The sequence below is a fragment of the Histomonas meleagridis genome (assembly GCF_020186115.1).
Source record: "Histomonas meleagridis strain 2922-C6/04-10x chromosome Unknown scaffold_143, whole genome shotgun sequence".
Classification (NCBI taxonomy): Eukaryota; Parabasalia; order Tritrichomonadida; family Dientamoebidae; genus Histomonas; species Histomonas meleagridis.
Window position 1 is genome coordinate 354,498 of NW_027150929.1, and position 20,669 is coordinate 375,166.

A 20,669-nucleotide genomic window follows, 5' to 3' on the forward strand; every position below is an offset into this window, starting at 1 on the left:
GTAATTTAAATATTCATATCGTACCTATAATAATGATGAAATTATACGTAATCTGATGCATGTTCTCATAACTTGGTCACACCAAATACAAATTGATCTCCAACAAGAATTGGTTCTCTAACTCAATGATAAGCCATCAAAAAACAGACGCATCCAAGAAAATGTATATAATTTTTTATCCAGTTGACAAATTTTTTAACGTTCTTACATAAACTATTTAATTTTTGATTTTAAAATCTTAACGCCTCCTTCTTACAGGCCTTGGTGGTGCAGGAAGTCCAAGTTCTTCATCTTCATCGTTCACATTCTGTGGAGGCAATATTTCTACTGTATTCTTATAAACTATACCTTTTTCATCTTCTTTTGGTTTGAAGTTAACGGTCAAAACCGTTATATTATCTTTGCTTTGTAATGCGAACGCGTAATTCTTCAACAATGTTGCTGCATCAACAGCTGTCTGCGCTTCTCTAAATATCTCTGCTGCTTTTTGATCTGATATAACATCCCATAAGCCATCACAAGCGATTATTAAACCTAAATCATCTTCGTCAATTTCGAAGACTTTTATCGTTGGCTTCACGAATAAATCATTATCACCAACCCAAAAATCTCCAATAGCTCTTGAGACAGCCAATTTTCGATTAATTCTTCCTTCGCTATTAACCATGAATCCATTATCTTGTAGCCTTCTTAATTCACTTTTAATTAATGGCTTATTATCCGTTGTAATTCTTTCCAATGTATCTCTTTTAATTCTAATTATTCTTGAATCACCGATACCTGCGACATAACAATTTTTGCCTCTGATAACCGCCGTTGCAACTGTCGAACCGTCTGCCACTTTTAACGACTTCAAAATATTGTTAACGGTCTCTATCGTCACAGGGAACGTTTCGAAAAATTCTTCATTTGACTTATCGACAATTTTAGCAATTTCATACACTAAACATTTGGAAGCAGTTGTCGAAGAAACGTTACCAGAATGTCCATCAAATAAGGCTAACAATTGCGTATCATTTTGATCATAATATTTAAAACATACGCCATCTTCCATTCCAATTCGATTTCCCATTGTTGAAGAATAACCAACAGACAAATCATCGCTTATTGAATATTGACTATTATCCATAATATGGAACTTCATTGGCGGCAATTCTTTTATATCATTTGAATTATTAATGAATTCCAAATTTTGTAAATTCGGGATTTTTATGAATGAAGGTAACATATTAATTAAAGTTTTATTAATTGGGTTTAAATTTAATGAAATGAATTTACAATTCTTTAAGTTACTTACATTAATATCATTTAAATGATTATATTCAAGTGATAAACATTCTAATTCATTTAAGTTCAAATTAATATCTTTGATTTTATTATAAGAAACATCTAATAATATCAATCCATCAGGGAAATTAAATCCTTCAGGTAATGTATCAATAGCATTATGTGATATAGATAATACTTTTAACCCTCTCATCCGCGATATAAATTGTGGTATTTCTACAAAATGATTATTAGAAATATCTAATGTCTTTAAGAAAAATAATGAACTAATACCAGTCGGTAATGAATTTAATTTGTTTCCACTTAATACTAAAAATTGTAATTGTGAAAAACCTAAAATTGGTATCGGTACAACTTCAAATTCATTTCCTGCAGCTATAAACTTAAATACTTTCCGACAATTCCCTAATGATATTGGTAATGTCTTAAGTTTATTAAATGATATGTTTAAATCAGATAAAAATACACATTCTTGAAACGTATCGGGTAATTCTGTTAATGAATTAAATGATAAATTCATGGTGCGTATTTGTGGGAAATTAAATGGTGGTAATTCTGTAAGTTGATTTGATGATAAAATTAATTCTTCAAGTTTAGGTGAGGTCATTAACGTCTTGGGTAATGTTGTCAATAAGTTGTTGCCGGCATAGAATTTTGTGAACTTCAAATTGTCTGGAAATTGATCGGCAAAAGACGTTATTAAATTGTTGGAGACGTTTAACATGGTGACCATTTTAAGTGATTGAATAAAAGTTAAAGATAACTTTGTGATTTTGTTATATGAGACATCAATAATTCGAACCGATGGTGGAACTTCGAAGTTTAGTTCACCTTCGATTTCATTCTTTGAGATAAAAAATGAATGTAAATCAATTACTGTTAATAAAGTGAGTGGAAATGTGGTGAGTAAATTGCCTGAAAGATTAATGGAATGCGATTGAAGATGATGTGTAACTTCAAATGTTTCAAAAAGATTAAAAGATAAGTTAATTGATTTAAATGCTTGTGGAAAATCAATTGATGGAAATGTAGTAATGCGATTACCAAACAGATCAAGTTCTTCAAGTTTAGGAAGCTGTGGAATTATGCTAGGAAATTCTGTTAATTTATTTCCTTCAAGTGTTAAATTACATATTGAATCAGACCACCGTGGCTTTTGTGTTGGTATACCAGTAAGCCCACAATATGAAACTTTTAAAGTTCGTAAATTTGGTAGGTTTTGTTGCCATATTGAATTTAAATCAAATCCTTGATTATATGAAACATCTAGTGAAGTTAAGCTCTCTGGAAGTGTGCAATCAATTCGCTGTATGCTGTTAACTGAAAGGTCTAATGTTTTTAAATTTGGGAAATTTCCAAAATAGTTTGAAGGGATTGATGTTAAAAGATTATCTGTAAATTCCATTACACTAATTTCATGGTACTCCTTTAAGCCAGAAGGTAATTCTGTTAGTTTACAATGGATAATTCTTGCTCTTGTGATTTTAGTTTTTAATTCATTTACAAGAGGAATTTTCCCGACTTTCATTGAAACAATGTCGAAAGATGCCAGTTCATGATTTGTGAAATATGATTGAGGAACTGGTTCCAAAAAAGCAGAATCGGGATCATATTCCATTTCCGAAATTAAATGGTACGTATTAGTCAATTATTCTATAATGAAATAACGGTTTTATATTCAAAAGTCATCGCTAATCGATCTTTTGGTTAATCGGAATTTAAATAACATACGTTAACAAAAAAGATTTGAAAAAATTAAGTGCGAAGACTTCATAAATCAGTTTAGCTAACAAATTATTACAAAAGATTAATAATTTTTTTTATGATCATTTTTTTATTGTTTATGGGTCGGGTTCCGAAAGACGTTATTGTGATAAACTATAGAAATATAATTCTGTAATTTACATGCTTATCGTTGTTTATAAAAATGTCTGGATTTTTTGGAATGTTCGATTCAACTCCAAAATTGGATAATGTATCATTTAAGTATGACCCAAACAAACAAAAGCAAAAGCCACAACAACCACAGTATCCTTGTTTCTCTCAAATCCATTTATTTCAATTTGATCAATCTACAAACTCAAATAAATCTATTGGTAATGCAATTTTCCTTATTCGTCCACTTGCTAACCAAGGGTATCAAATTTTTGTATATCAAAACCAAAATCCCATCATTAATCTTCAAGTAAGTACATCAATAAAATGGACTATTCGTAATAAAGTATATGGATATCTTACTGATACGCAAGGAGTTCAATGGACAATCCAATTTCCAGATCCTCCCTCTGCAGCTCGTGCCTCATTAACTTTAGCATCGATTCTTTCACCAATTGAAGGTAATAAAGTTTCCACTTTTGACATTCTTCAAGGCACTGGTACTCCACTTAACAATGGTGACAAGGTCAATGTTTCATATATTGGTTTTGTTTGTAATCAATTACCATTTACGGGAAACCAATTTGATTCCAATGACAAATTTGAGTTTACAATTGGTTCCGAATCGATAATAAAAGGTTATTCACTTGGCTCTGCTGGTCTTCGTGTAGGCGGCACACGCGCCATTTTGATTCCTCCCGAGTTCGGCTATGGAAATAAGTCCATTCCCAATCGCATTCCATCCAACTCCACCCTTGGCTTCATCCTCACTGTTAACTCTGCTGTATTTGCAGCACGTTCAGCACCAGCACCAACGCCAACAGCTTCACCACAACCACAGCCACAACAGCCAGTAAACTCCACGCTTGAGAAAGTAATGAAAACAGGAGTTGCAATACCAACAGCACAGCGTAACTTGCCGCAGCAACAACAGCAACAACCAGTTCAGCCACAGCAGCAGATGCAACAAGAACAATTCGATGAAATCGAAACACATGAAACTACGATTTTGCCAACGATTGATGAGAACGACGTCCTCCAACGTATGGATCAACTCACTGAGATGATCCGCGCCAAATTTGATTCATTAATTACTGAAGCGCCTGTTTCAATGAAACCCGGCGACGTCGTGTTTGAGGTGCAGTCATTAGCCGCGCAGATAGAAGATAAAGAAAGGCAATTACGTGAGCAACAACAAGTTATCGATGAGTTACAACGTACGAAGCAAAGTTCAAAGCTTAAAGAAGAACTTGACATGGCACAAGCTGAGCTTAGGTCATTACGTTCTGTTCTAAGAGGCGGAAGAGACTTAAGACATGAGAACGAAGAGTTGAGAAGCGAGTTAAGGAACTTAAAGGAAACGAAACTTGTGGAACTTGAAAGAAATATCGCAGACTTAAGGGCGCAATTAGCGGATGCAAAAGGTATATCACAAGCAGCAGCTGCAACAAAAACAAAAGAATTGTTCTTCGCTTTCATGGGAAATGCTATCGAAAAAATACAGAGCAGATTCGAGGGGAGAGGTGTGGTGCAGGCAAGCGAAGTGGCGAATAGTATTTATGATATCTTCCATGTGTGCTCTAATGAAATATTCAAACAGATCGAAGAAAATGGAATTCTGTAAATCTTATTTTAAGTTAAAAAATAGTATTTTATTCAAAGCTAAAGCTCATAGTCAATGGTTATAATGCCGATGTTACTTGTAATGAAATTCCAAATCTTTACGTTAACGTTTTCTGGGGTGCTCCTTGTGAGGATTTGAGGACGTTTAATTAACGATAGAAAGAAATGTTAGATAAAAACCTGATGGAAAGTTCTTTTTTTGGGCTTGTGTTGAACCCTGGGTTTGAATACAAGACAGTTGTTAAAGAGGATCTGATTGTTACACGCGCTGTTATTTCTCCTGACGCACAACCAAGTCAAACTGCTCGATTACTAATGAAAGTTGATGGAAGAAGAGTTCCATTATGTCATCTCGATAGTACGAACACTACAACGTGTCCCATCCATGTATATTTATTTCCTGGTATGGAATGTATTTTTATTGTTGCTGGAGATTGTCCTATTCACATCACAGGTTTCAACAAAATAAGAGACCAATCTATTATAACCCCATCTATTGATGATTCGTCAAGCGATGAAGATTAATCTTTATGCTTAATAATGAGAAAATTTCTATAAGCTTTTAGAAATTCATTTAATTGAAACAAAAAAGCTTTGATTTAAGTTGATGTTTAATAACATTTTTTTTTAAATTAAATAAATTAACAGTTTATTAATTACATTTTTTTTAAGGTTCTTCTTCAAAAACAGTTGGTGAAATTTGCATCGATTCATGATAGTAAAAATAAGAAACAAAAATTACAATAACTAAAAGCATTGCAACTACAAAGAGTGTAACCATCCAAAACTTTTGACTTGAATGATTACATTTTTCAAAATATGAATTATCTGTTAATTTTGCGTTGTTTTCATTTAATCTGAAAACATTTCCTATGTTACATGAAATTTGATTAATTTTATCTCTTGCAATAGTGTAATCAAAACTTGCAGTGATCTTATCTGAACAATTAGTTAACTTAATCAAAAATGGTGAAACAAATGTAGCTTTTGTAATTGAATTTGCTTGAAATAATGTCGATTTCAAAATTTCATCTGATTTTCGATTACCTATATAATATTCTATGGATCCATTACTTGGTAATTTAAATGATGCCCTTAAAAAATAGGAGACTCCATCAAATTGTGGAATAATACAAATTGAATCATAACTTGTAGAATTAATATTAAAATCTAATTTAACAACAGATTCAAAGTCAATTGTTATTTGCTTAATATAAGAATTGGAGCAAAGATTTTTAGGAACAGGTTGAATTTTGATTATAATTGTTTCAGCTGAAGAAAATGGTGAAATAACAGAATCCCTATCTAGGTAGAAATATCCTGGTGGAATATCTTGAGCTATTCCATTATTTTTTATTAAATATGAATGATCTGAATAAATAAAAATTGAATTTTTTGAAGAATTAAAATTATATGGTGCTTTAGTTGTAATTGAAATTGTTTTCGAGCAATTATAAGCACCAAAGAATATAAATAACATCTTTTAAATCTGTATCACGAGAAAGAGGATACGTTAAAGTTCAAACCAGCCATCGCATGTGTCAAAACCGCTTTTGAGAACCAAAAATTATTATGCCTTCTAAACATAGAGGTCAACACAAAACAAACACTGAAGCTGACCAATATCAAGAGAAGCAAAAGAATATTACAGTTGGTTTTGTTTTATGTCATCCAATGGAATGTTCATTATCGCCAGTTACAAATGAATTACCACCTTGTCTTTTCCCAGTTTGTAATTCACCTGTTTTACTTTTCACATTAAACTGGCTTAATGTTAATGGCATTGAAAAAATATACATTGTTTGTGATTCACGTCATGTTTCAAGCATAAATGCAGTTGTAGAACAATGTAGGAAACGTTTACTTATGGATTCGATTGATGTCCTTCATACAAAAGACAAAATTTATACAATAGGTGATGCAATGCGTTGGATAGATTCATGGAATCAAAATTCAAATGCATTCAAAAACTGTGTTATCGTTCAAGGAAATCTTATTACAAATGTACCATTAGCACCTATTATCGCTGAACATAAGAAACGTGTTGAATCAGCCACGGTCAAAGATTATGAACCAGTTCTTACCACAGTTTTTACGCAATCCTCCACTGATGGTTATACTGTTGTTGTTAATGATCATAATATGATACTTCATGTCCAATCTCCACCAATTTTGCCAGTATCAATATCTGCGCCTGGTCTCAAAATAGATCCACATTTCTTCAAAACCTCACAATCCATTCATGTAAAGACGTGTTGTACAGACAGTAAGATTTATATATGTACTAATCAATTATTAGCCAATTTTAAAGATTCATTTGATTGGCATAATGTCATTACTGATTGTATTCCCTCAATGAATCGTTCGATAGAGCTTTTAAATCATGCAACATATTCCTCCTTTGCCACCAATTGTTTTTCCGCATGTATTGATGATTTACCATCATACATAAATGCGACATTAGCAGTTGTCCGCCGATGGATATATCCCGTGACAGTTGAGATGAACTTCTTTAGTCCATATGAAGCAGTTTCCTTAAGTTACGAAACATTCGACGACGATGACGATGTCAGCACATCAAACAGCAAATCAAACGAAGTCACGTCGTATCATTTATGTCGCGATTTAGTTTATTTACATGACAATGTTTTTCCATCATTAACTTCCAAGATTGGGCATTCTGTTGTTATAGGGAGTGACACGCAAATCTGTGACAATTGTATCATTCGTAATTCGACTATTGGTAGTGATTGTTATATTGGGAAAGGCTCCATAGTAGAGAATTGTATTATTTGGGATCATGTCCGTATTGAAGATGGAGCGCATGTATCGAATTCATTAATTGCAAGCGGATGTAATATCTCTCCCAACATTAATGTTTCGTTTGGATGTATATTATCATTTGAATCGCATGTTGATATTGATATACCACCATGTCGAAGATTAACGATATTATGTTCACAAGAAGAAGAAGATGGCGAAGGCTTTGGGTTTGTCGAACGTGCGCCACAATGGCTTAAGGATTATGTCAACGACAAAGAGCCACTTGATATTCCAGAAGAGTCATATACATACGAATTCATACCGATTGCAGATCATGAGTTACCATTATTACGTATGTGGTTACAAATTGATCCAGAAACATTTCCAATTGATGAGGATGAAATCATATTACATAATAATATTAATGATAACTTAAATAATGATGAAGAAGAAAATACTGACGATGAGTTAACTGATGATGATGAGTTCGTACAATTAAACAAAGACTTCCAAGAAGATGCTGCAAGTTTGTTGAAGTCAATACTGAACGTTGATGGTAATATTGACGTCGATCAATTAAGATCAGAGTTTGTGTCATTGAAGAATTCTAAATATGCTGAACATATCGATTGCGCAGTCGCTTTGATGTTGGCGATATTGGACCATTGGGGTATGAAGGAATTAATGGAAGGAATCGATCTTTTGGGAAACATATTGAAGTCGTTCCTAAATGACATCGGTGAACAACAGGACTTCTTGTTCTGGTGGCAGAGTTATTGCGCAAAGTTGCTGCAGCAAAATGGAAGGGAAATGTTCATCGGTGGATTGAAGTGCTTGGTGAATAGAGGCATCATCTCGTACGAGGCTTTGGATAGATGGGGCGACGAACAGGACGACTGTAACGATCAACAAAAGGAACTGTATGATGTCTACACTGAAACTGATATTTGATTATGAATAAAGTGTCAGCTATTGATGTAATATCAGAGAAAATATTGTCAACGTCCACATAAAAGTGACGAAATTGTGAAGAATAAATTTGAATTGTTTACGTATTATAGGTGGTGCGATTGCATCAATTGATGAAAATGCGCGCAAAGATGAACTCAATGAATGAATGTTAGAATTGGTTTAATGTTTGAATAAAGTAAACGTTATGTCAAAAGTGGATGTTGTGTCACAAACACTGTTAATGTATCGCTTTCAGATACTATTGATTCGTGCCAAAAGCTAGGTTCAACATAATGAAGAGATTATGAACGTAACCCCAATACCAAAATATTTTGTATGACCAAATCTAATGTTTAACAACGATCGTTTGCAAAATATGGGGCAGCCCTAAAAGTGTTTTTGCAACCATTTTTTCATTAGTTTATAAAATTTTTGGTCACTCCACAAACAAAATAAATCATTGAAAAAATCTATTCGATCACATTTATAAATGGAATTCAAGATTCCGGACGAAATGCAGATTGTTGATGGCATTTGCCAACTAAACTGTGAAATATTCGATTACAATGATGTTAGGTCTTTTCTTATAACGAATACCTTAGATAAAAAAGTTGTTGATCGATTTATTTCGTGGCTTGTTGCACTTCGTATTATTCCTCAATCACGACGACACTGGGGACCACATTTATACAAAATGGTAACACAATATTACGAACGGGTTAACCATTATTTCAAAAAGAATCCTGAAGATCCATTATTAACAATCCCACTTAATGCTGAAAATGCTATACGTCCTGACATTGAAAGTTCTCTTCCATGGTTCAATAAAATCTGCAAAGAAGTTGGACTTTCTGACGGCAAAATTTCCAATGCAAAATTACGAATTTCAAGAATATACTCCTTAGTTGTTCATGAAACTACAAACTTTTCCTATGCCCAAGGTCTTCAAGTCTACGGGATGGTCTTTCTTATGATTAGTAGTTCATTTTCTGTTCATGCCAAATTGTCGATTGATTTTGCCGAAGCAGTTTCCTTTTATCTCACTCGCGCCATTGTACAACTTGTTCCTGCATTGCGTATGTTAGACAATAAGCAAAAATTTGTTAATCATGTCAGCTCGATAGATCAAATTATCCTTAACACATCACCCGAAAACTTCACATATCTTCAGCAGCATGGCTCAGGATCATTTGCGTTTTGTTTGCAGTACGAAATAAGTCTTTTTGCGCTTCAGCATTCTGCACTTGCAGTAATGAGTATTTGGGATCAAATATTCGGACGAATGAGTCAAATCTCAGAGATAATACAATGCTTCACAGCCGCACATGTAATGCAAGTGAAGTTCAAAGAAGGAATTAATGATATCGGTGATTACATGGTGAAATATTCGCAATGGGATTACATGAAACTGGTCGATGACGCCGTGAGAATGCTACAGCATAGAAGAAGCTGCAAAGAAGAGTTTTGTCTGTACTTCTGTCCAAAGCTGCAAAAATATCATGGGTACGAAGCTAGAAATGATTTTTAATAATAAAATATCTCTTTAATAGAGTTCTTAGATAGGGACAAACCGTTGAACATGATGTTTGACATGCATTTTTGGCTGAAATTTTTCTTTGTAGGCGCCTTCTTTTCAAAATAGTGCTGAATTTATAAATTTTTTAATACTCAACAATAGTTTTTTTCTGCGAAGAACGATATTTTGATTTTGAAGTTTTCTAATCATAGGAATTTTAGAAATGGCATGAAATGAATCAAATTTTGAACACTTTTGATAATAGTCATAATGTTCGAGCTTGTTCCAAAAGAAAAATAAAACCACAAAAGGTTCATTAATGGGAGATAATTAAAGTATTTTTCTCACCTCCAAATAAACATCGAAAACTCATCATATTTCGGGGCACCTCCAAATTGTAAATAAAAGTGCTATTCAAATAATGCCACTTTTATAAGTAGCCGAACAAAATAATTCAATGTTGGCATAAGTGGCCTCATATCATTTCACATTTTTTTTATGAGTGAACAAGTTGAAAGCTTTGAATTTCAAGCAGAAATCAACCAATTGATGAGCCTCATCATCAATGCATTCTACACAAACAAAGAAATCTTTTTACGTGAATTGATTTCAAACGCATCTGATGCTTGCGATAAAATCCGTTACGAATCCCTCAAGAACCCAGAACGCCTCGGTAATCAAAAGGAACTTTTCATCAAGATTCTTCCAGACAAAGAAAACCGTGTTCTTTCAATCATTGATTCTGGTGTTGGTATGACCAAATCACACTTAATCAACAACCTTGGTACAATCGCACGTTCTGGTACACGTCAATTCATGCAAGCCATTGAAGAAGGTGCTGATCTTTCCCTCATCGGTCAATTCGGTGTCGGTTTCTTCTCTGCCTTCCTTGTTGCTGACCGTGTAGTTGTTACATCACACCACACAGATGACGACCAATACATTTGGGAGTCAGAAGCAGGCCAAAACTTCACAATCAGACGTGATACAACTGGTGAAGATCTCATCCGTGGTACACGTATTGACCTTTATCTTAAGGAAGATATGACTGAATTCCTTGAAGAAAAGCGTCTTAAGGAACTTATCAAGAAGCATTCCGAATTTATCGGATATCCAATTTATCTCTATGTTGAGAAGACAAAGGAAGAAGAAGTCACAGATGATGACGACGAAGGCGAAAAGAAGGTTGAAGAAGAAGGTGAAAAGAAAGATGAAGATAAGATTGAAGAAGTTGAAGATGAAAGCAAGAAATCCGAGAAAAAGAAGAAGAAGATCACCACAGTCGAACACGAATGGGAAGTTGTCAACAAGAACAAACCACTTTGGCTTCGTAACCCATCTGAAATCACCGATGATGAGTATGCCGAATTCTACAAATCCATCTCCAATGACTGGGAGAAGCATCTTGCAGTCAAGCACTTCAAGACAGAAGGTGATGTTAACTTCACAGTTCTCTTATTTGTTCCACGTCGTGCACCATATGACTTATTCGAGCCAAAGAAGAAGCTCAACAACATCAAATTATATGTACGCCGTGTCTTTGTTATGGATAACTGCGAAGACCTCATTCCAGAGTACCTTAACTTCCTCAAAGGTATTGTCGATTCTGATGACTTACCACTTAACATTTCACGTGAAACACTCCAACAGAACCGTATCATCAAGCTCATCAAGAAGAACATTGTAAAGCGTGCAATCGAATTATTCAACCAAATCGCAGAGAACAAAGAAGACTTCAAGATCTTCTACGAACAATTCTCCAAGAACATTAAACTCGGCATTCACGAAGACTCACAAAACCGCGCCAAGCTTGCCAAGTTATTACGCTTCAACTCAACACAATCACCAGAAGAACTCACGTCATTCGACGAATACATCGAAAGAATGAAAGAGAACCAAAAGGGCATCTATTGGATCTCAGGCGAATCCAAAGAAGCGGTCATGAACTCGCCAATGCTTGAGTACTTCAGACATAAGGGAATCGAAGTGTTATTCTTAACTGACCCAATCGATGAGTATTGCTTCCAACAATTACGTGAATACTCCGACCATAAGTTGATTTGCATCACAAAGGAAAACTGTGAAATCGATGAAACTGAAGAAGAAAAGGCCGAATTCGAAGAGTTGAAGAAGAAGTTCGAGCCAACATGCACAAAGATTAAGGAGATCATCGGCTCCGACTGCGAGAAAGTCGTCGTGTCAAAGCGCCTCGTCGTCACACCATGCGTAATCGTTACCGGCGAGTTCGGATGGACAGCAAACTTCCAAAGGCTTATGAACGCACAAGCGCTCAGAGATAACACAATGTCGTCGTACATGACACCGAAGAAGACATTGGAAATCAACGCAAAGCACCCAGTCATTGTGAAGTTGGCAAACCAATTGGAGAACGAATCAGAAGAAAAGGTCAAGGACATGCTGTCAATGCTTTGGGACACAGCCCTGTTGTCGTCGGGCTTCACGCTCGCTAACCCAGCAGGATTCAGCGCAAGAATCAATAGAATGGTCGCAGTGGCACTCGACGTCGCTGATCAACTCGAAGAATTACCACCAATCGTAGAACCAGAAGCCGAAAAGAAGGATGAAGGCGAATCAGCCGATGCTGCTGATGTTGATAAGTTTAATGATGTTGACTAAACAAAAAACAATTGAATAATTCTGTTTTATATAGGGTTGTAAAGTACTTAAATTTATTAACTGGCTTATTAAAAAGTGACTATGGTGTTAATAGAATTTTGTGGTGACCGTTTGAACTGAATCGTCATATCATTTTTTAATAATATTCGATTTTATTTAAAAAATATTTGGCGTATAGAAAAGCTTAAGCCCACAAAATTTTCATTCTTAAGCCCAAGACAAAGATTTCCAGAAAATTAGTAACAAACTAAGTCAAATTACTCATTGATTTTTTGACTTTGGAAGCAAAATTTTAAAATTGTCAAAATATAATCCGATAGAGACTTTTTGTAAATGTTCGACCAAGTATCAATTGTAAATTTCGACATTCACATCACTTTTGCCTTTAAATTTCACAATAAATTTTCGCCTTATTGGATAAAGATATAAAAAAATATTTATAATATTAATAAAATACATATGTTACATTTTTTGTTATGGCTATTTCAATGCCAATATTTATGCATATCTAACTTTATAACTGATTAAATCTGTTAAATTTTTTAATTTTATTTTTCAATTCAGCGTCTATAACTTCAAAATATATCTGCTAGGTATTATAGACACACTATTATTTTTTAAAAATAACAAGGAATGAGTTCTATGATAAGTTTTCTTTTTTTTCATTTGCCACTTTTTATTCAAAAAGTGACGTAAACCTTCGTAAATTAAAAATCATTTTTTAATGCCAAGAACTATCGAAAGAAACAAGCATTTACGACAAGCACGTGCAAAAGTTAAATATAGCTCTTGTACTATATACATAGAAGCTAAGAGATTCGTTTTTAATGTTCTAATAGATGGGTTCTCATATAAAACAGCAAGTCGATTATTACTATGGAATTGCCAAATTCCACCGCCAAAAACATTATTTCATAAAATCCAAAAAGAAATTTCAGATGTAATTTTTAATCACGCTAGTGAATCAGGTTTCAAATACAAACAAGAAATGAAAGAAAAATCAATTATTTAATTTGATGGATCATGGAGCCACCGAAGAAATGCTAATCATTGTGTGGTTGACATAATTGATTTTCAAACGAAATAATTGTTCATTTTGAGATTTTGGAAAAATCTTCAGGCAAAAAAGCAGTAAATTATAATGGTCTTTCAAATCAAATGGAAGTTGAAGGAATTAAACGAATGATATATTGATGGATAGATAATAACAAGGTAATATATTGTCATGACAAATATGCTAAAACAAAAGATGCAATCCATCAAATGGGATGGAAAATTCAAGAATTTATAGATAAAAATCATATACAAATATCATATTAGAGTAAATTCAAAAAATACAAAAAGATACTTGATTTTTGGAATGATGGAAATACAGGAAACAATTATCAAATATTGGAGCAGTTTATCTGTTCTTCTTCAAAACTTTTGATTCACTGCCAACCCAATGTTAACACATAATTCAATATATGGATAAAAGCTAGGGAAATTACCTTAACTTTACCAATTGATTATTAAGTCGAAATGAAATATTTTTTTTTATATATGATTATATCTTTTTTCCTATATAAATATGGAGTCATTGGAGGAGCACTTATTTTATAAAAGGGCGTAGACAGGTGATCAGTATAAAGTGTACTAGGGGTGGGGGTCAGGTTAAAATTTTTACAAATGACCGTTATTATAGGACGTTTGAAAATAAATATTTTCTTGCTGAGCACCATCTTGATAAGGACGTTAGTGATACCTTAGTCAAGATTATATTACCCTAGCAAAAAATTTCGTATTTTGGTACATAACGGTTATCATTCGAAAAATCACAAATTTTTAGGTACCTTCAATTATATTTAAGGTAAAAATTTTCAAATGAATTGTTTATTCAATCAATTGGATTTGTATTTAGGAAAATGTCATCTGGTCCTACTATATTAATATATTTAAATTTTCATTATGATTGCCATTACATCGTCTTTTAAACTATTAGCAAAGCCTCTTCAATACTATGATTATATGTTATAATAAATTTGAAATTTGCAGGATGTATAACGATTGACTTGTTTCTAATTTCTCCTATAAAAGGGTATCTATCACCCCCAGATCCTTAAACAATTGTAATAAAAGTTCTGCATGTCTAGGGAAGTCATCTAGACATACTATTTAATGTACGTTGGGAATGTACCGGTACCACCAACGATTGTACTACTTCGGAGAAATCGAAAATTGATCAACCTTATAAATCCATTTTGACTTTCCGACACCAGCAGGACCGTAAATCCACAAAATCTTTATATGTAAATCATCTTTGTAAATACCAATTTCATCGTTTTTCCTCAACATACTATCTCTTCTTATATGCAAAATTTGACTTCTATGTAATATCATCTGTTTAGGGTATATGCTCTCCAGTTCTTCAATGCTTTTAGTTTAATATCATTTATTAATTTCATCAGAAAAATCATTAAACATTTAATTTATACTCATCTCAATAATGTTTAAGTGTTGCAATATTGCAAATGTACTTGGCCGGGAGCGGGGCCCCTAGGGTCCTCGTGATCAGTCCCGACCGCATTATATACCTACCGGTATGCATCACCTAGTTATGTTTTAGAATCCTTAAATATAACTGTAAGGTATTATTTTTAAATCGATAGAACACACACACACACATCTCGTTTCACTTAGTGCTACGTATTCGTTCGCTCCGCTGTGCTCTCGCCGCTCCTTCGTCGCGAGCTTCGGTGTGTTGGTCCGCTCGTTTCACTCGCTACCGCATGATGCACATCATATCATGATGATACCCATTAATATTATTCTCCTCATTCCATCAAGTCATCAATCATTTATGTTCGTTTGTTGTGCGGCATTTATGATTTTTCAGTGATGTAAAAGCTGAACAAAAAAATGTCAGAAGGTTCAGCTTTTCCCATTTTATCCTGGCCATGGCCAAGATGCAGAATTATTCAATAATGAATCATAATTGAAGGACGGAAGTATGATACATTTGAAATAAAAATAAATTTTGATTCGACACATATCAGTAATGAGTATCAGTAATGACAACATTGATGCTAACGTCGACGGTTCTACCAAATGTGCTTCATTAATAATGATTGAAATATCCTTTCTCCACTTCCGATTGAATTTGTGGTGTGGCTTTACGTAATAATAAAAAATGACAGGATTCTGTCATCACGACCAAAATCACATATACAATATTTTTAGAATCTACATTAACAGGATTTTCTAAAATTTGTGTTAATTCACCTTTAAATTCATCAGGGATTGAAATGTTAGCATTTGGTTTTCCCGAATACCTCTCTACTGATTTAAGCTTTGTTCCTATTTCATTAATTTTAGCAATTAATTCATCAGTACTTGTTTTAATAATTTTAGGTCTCGCCACCATAAATTTATTATTAAGTTCTGCCGGAGCAATGTTTACTAACTTTTATTCACACACTTTTGCTGAAACATTAATAACAAATTTAATGTTGACAGAATGTAACAACTTTAATGTCTTATCATAAAATTTTACTCCGACATAAATAACGTGCTGAATAATATTATATTTCTCCGACTTCTTATCCAATTTAATATTTTCAGCGTGGTTGTATTTAAATTCTACAGCAGCGTAGTCTTGTACTTTGTACTCACTGATTAAATAATTCTGAAAATCTTCCATTTACTTATCCTTAAAAAAATAATTTTTATAAAATGAAAATAATGCGAAAAAATAGATTATGGAAAGTGAATAAAAAATTTGACGAGATAGAGTAACAATTTAATATAATTAGTAAAATTAATAAAGAAGTATCAAACAATGCATTAATTAAGCCGATTCACTACAGATTCCATTTTGCACAGAATGGGATCAGTGCGTTTATCGCATCAATGGGTAGCGGAAAGAGCTATACATATTTAAAGTTAGCTGCTCAGCAAGAAGTATTGTTCCAAGAGCTTTTCTTCGAGTTAATAGTTATTTGCAGCACAAGTAGTAATAAATTAGATGAAACAGTCATACTTATAATAAAGTAATTAAAAAGAGTAAGCGCGTCGCCGTAAAAGATACTCTGAGTATTGAGTAACTCGACTGGTTAAATAAATATATGAGACGGATTTTAAAATATAATTCAATCATTAAATACATCAACAGTGATTTTAAGAAGACGAATGAAGAGATCGAATAATATATCACAAAACATAATTCGAATAATTCAAATATAAGATTAAAATATGTTGCAGAAAAGTTGGCAAAATATAAGTGGAGAACTCATCCTCACCGTTGCTGGCTCATGTTTGATGACTTTGCCAATCACTGTTTACTTCTGTCAAAGGAAACAGATTTATCTAAAATGCTGAAAAAATTAAGGCATTTTAACATAAATGTTCCAATATGTGTTCAAACAACAAAGAGTATACCAAAAGATATCAAAAGAACATTGTCAGACATCGTTTTATTTCACTTTATTTCAAAATATGACAATGATCTCATGAAAGAATCAGCTGCTAGTATATTTGACTCGGATAAATTATGGAATGAATATTCTAAAATCACAGATCCTCATGCAAGATTTAACATTTACATTAAGGCGAGACGTGTCATTATTAATAATTACTCTATCGAACAGTGTTGAACAAAAATTATTTTTACTTCGTTCGATTGCTTTCGCTTTGCCAAATAACGAATAAATCTTCATCAGGAAGACCTTGGACGCTTATGGTGATGTATAATAAATGTATTATATATTTTATTTTACTTTTTTAACAAATTATAATATATTTTATTTAACTTTCTGTATGTTTCGTTTTTTTTCATCGACGTACGGTTATTCATCGTTCCCTTCGTTTAACTGTTAGACGATCATTTCGCCGATACGTCACTTTTCTCAAAGTTAACGTAGATATTTAACGTTAAAAAAACGTGAACGAAAAAAACATCACTTTTATCGACGTTAAAAAAAACGTAACGGGCCTTCGTGCGTTCGTCAGTCGTTTTATCGATTAACAAAAAAGTAAAATAAAATTTGTTCATTCATTATGCTATGTATTCACCTTGAGTTTCAATTGTAATTAGAAGTCTGTTCATCCATTCATTATATCCGGCTCTGCAGGTGTCTTCAGGAATATTATACAGTAATGTATCAACCTTATGAAAAAGTTGATTTTCATCTTCATACTCCTCACCTTCGAGCATTTTTTTTTAATATCCGAACAGAAAAAGATCAGGCGGTGCGAGATCTGGCATAAACGGAGGTTGCGGAAGCCTTTTTATGCTCAATTTATTCAATTTTTTATGAACCAGATTTCCATATGCAAAAAATACCCCTTAGTTGAAATTTTTTTTGCCAGATCTCGAAGTACACCTTCAGAAAAAAAATTTGAGGAATGGTTTTCCAACATTTTCCCCTCCATTATCTGTCCAAATGGCACCAATCGGCTCATCATCTTGAATGGCTTTTTCCATTTCAACCGCACATGTTGCTGCAACATAATCGAATTAGAAATCTATTTCGATCATCAATGATTCCATACACCATGCAACCTTGCAATTTTTCAGGAAAGTGGATATCCACATGCCAAATTGCGTTGCACATCAATGCTTCTTAACGACATCTTGGATTCTGCACTTTTTGTTTCTTATGTTTTATCCAGCCGTATTTCTCATATACCTGCTGGACAATAGAACGAGTGCAATTCGGACAGTCGTTCTTCGCATTGATAGTATAGAACATTTTCGTCACCCCAATAATTACACCTGAATTTCTCAGGGCAATAATAAGAGGCTCGATTTGTTCTATACTAATGGATGCCTTAGGCCCAGGCTTAGTATCATGAGAAATCCCATGATATCTTAACGCCTGATAAAAAGTCTTCGTTGAGATTTGGTAAACTTGACGATCAATTGTTATCGCCTGCTTGAAAGCATAAGATATCGTCACAAAACCTCTTGAAGAAGCCTCAAAAGCCCATTTTAGCCAACCATTAATCGAGATACTATTGATTTTGCAACACATGGTGAATATTATTTTGAAGTTAATAATTCATCAAAATATAAGATTGGTGATGAATTTCTTCATAATCAATCAATATTAGATGATGAAACACCATTAAGGGTAAAAATAAATAATATGATCGTAGTAAAAGTTACTGGAATAATTAGTGACAACATCATTGCTGTGTTTCGCGCGTAAGCGCTCATTAATCATTAGGTTTTTCGTGATTAAGAATTTTTAACGCATTATTGATATAAAGTAGAACATCATCCATTGTTGTTTGATTTGTTTGTACATGAGATAATATTCGTGTTCTACAGCGTCGACGTTTGATTGGTTTGATGCTTAAATACTTTTTGGCTATATCTTCTGGTTTCCATTCTTGTAGTTTATTATTATCTAGAATATATTGTAACATTACATTTGTAGATCTTTCTGTTAATTGTTAAACTGTACGCTTGATTTCTTCATCCATGTTATCAAAGATTTTATCCATCATTTTATAATTGTAGAGAAATTCTATTATTTTGGTATTATATTTATTTTTCTGACAGCAATAGCGGAAGATGTCGACACTAGTATTTACTATTAAACATTAGCGGAGGAGTGTGGATTCTAGAATTTTTTTTATTTTTATATTAGAGGACTATTTAACAATACGGTCAACCTGGATAAATAAAAAGTAAGTAGTTGTATAAAGTAGAAATTCTGGAAATAGCAAAAGTGGTGAAGAACAGTGATTTCAGGAAGTTTTAGAAGCAATACCTATCATTTTTAATAGATTTGACATCAGAACATATATTTTTGATACATTATCACGTCATTTTAACTAGGTTTGACATCTAAACATACCTTTTCGCAGTAATATCTCAAATTTTGACGTGAGAATCACTGATTTCGGCGAAACCTCAATTGTTATTTTTCTCTCGTGTGAAAATACTTTAGTTTCGAATTATCCAGGTTGACCGTCTTGCTAAATATCCTATTTATGGATAAATATAAATAATATTCATTCATTTAAATTTTCGGATGAAATGTATATTTCTTATCAATTCGAGTGGATTTTTTCGTAATAAATTTACTTCTAATGAGTTTACCATTAGTTTTTAGATTAATAACAGTATTATAAAAATCATTATAAGATCCAACGAGGTCATTAACGTCATATAAAATGTCTTAATTTATTGAATCGATTTATTCAACAGCTTTTACTACTTTAAACCCATCTTCTCCGAGTGACCTAGTTCTAGTAGTAATAATTTCGTTAATGTCGACAATTTCATTAAATTGTTCCATAACCTTTCTAGTACAAACAGGACACATTGTCAATTTATAAACGGTCGCTAAAAAGCCATTTTTTCTTCGATATTTTTGATTTTTTTTAGTTATACTTTAGAAATATAATAAAAAAACTAATAAAGTTATATTCACATGCTATATTCCAATATAATTTTATACGTCAATTATATGAAATTTGAGCATACGAAAAAATTCATTCTGAATTTTGATCGTTAATAACTCGTTAATAAATTGGGTTTAAGTCATCAAACCATAATGAACTATCACTACATCTTATGTACTATAAATAATATTCAAATTGAAAAATTTCATTAGACAGTATTTTTTTTCTTCTATTAATCGAAAAATTATTAATTCATATCTTGATAACTACTGAGCCCTAACTTAAAAATCTGTTTTTTGAAAATTCAGGAAATATGTTTAACTATTTAAATAAAAAAATTTAGCTCTAAATAATAAATATTGATTTCTCTGGGTAAGCTTTAATTTTTCGTCATTTTTTGGCGCGAAATAAACTTTTTGTATACTTAATGAACGATAAAGTGTCTTTACAACTATACCCGAGTGGCACAATATGAATATTCAGAGAAGATCTTCGTTTAGGCTCAACAATCCTTTGAAAAAATTTGACTCGCAAGTGGTACGTTCAATTCCGTCGTATTATTATCAAAAAGTCGATTTTAACAAAAAAAGCTAATAATGATGATAATTTATATACTTTACATATT

General features: G+C 32.9%; 5 protein-coding genes across 5 annotated transcripts; 4 read left to right on the plus strand and 1 right to left on the minus strand.

Moving 5' to 3' along the window:
* Window positions 1–238: 238 nt before the first annotated feature.
* Window positions 239–1,129, minus strand: GO595_009969 (protein phosphatase 2C; the record flags this gene model as incomplete). Its single annotated transcript, XM_067923713.1, has 1 exon — window positions 239–1,129. One exon carries the CDS (start codon window positions 1,127–1,129, stop codon window positions 239–241), a length of 891 nt encoding a protein of 296 aa, XP_067769918.1.
* Window positions 1,130–3,232: 2,103 nt separating this feature from the next.
* GO595_009970 (peptidyl-prolyl cis-trans isomerase, FKBP-type family protein) lies at window positions 3,233–4,786 on the plus strand (the record flags this gene model as incomplete). The annotated part of the gene is made up of 1 exon (XM_067923714.1): window positions 3,233–4,786. The coding sequence occupies one exon, from the start codon at window positions 3,233–3,235 to the stop codon at window positions 4,784–4,786; it is 1,554 nt and encodes a 517-aa protein (XP_067769919.1).
* Window positions 4,787–6,357: 1,571 nt separating this feature from the next.
* GO595_009971 (translation initiation factor eIF-2B subunit epsilon) lies at window positions 6,358–8,499 on the plus strand (the record flags this gene model as incomplete). Its single annotated transcript, XM_067923715.1, has 1 exon — window positions 6,358–8,499. One exon carries the CDS (start codon window positions 6,358–6,360, stop codon window positions 8,497–8,499), a length of 2,142 nt encoding a protein of 713 aa, XP_067769920.1.
* A 490-nt stretch (window positions 8,500–8,989) lies between these two features.
* Window positions 8,990–10,027, plus strand: GO595_009972 (uncharacterized protein; the record flags this gene model as incomplete). The annotated part of the gene is made up of 1 exon (XM_067923716.1): window positions 8,990–10,027. One exon carries the CDS (start codon window positions 8,990–8,992, stop codon window positions 10,025–10,027), a length of 1,038 nt encoding a protein of 345 aa, XP_067769921.1.
* A 486-nt stretch (window positions 10,028–10,513) lies between these two features.
* Window positions 10,514–12,652, plus strand: GO595_009973 (heat shock protein 83; the record flags this gene model as incomplete). The annotated part of the gene is made up of 1 exon (XM_067923717.1): window positions 10,514–12,652. One exon carries the CDS (start codon window positions 10,514–10,516, stop codon window positions 12,650–12,652), a length of 2,139 nt encoding a protein of 712 aa, XP_067769922.1.
* Between the last annotated feature and the right edge of the window lie 8,017 nt (window positions 12,653–20,669).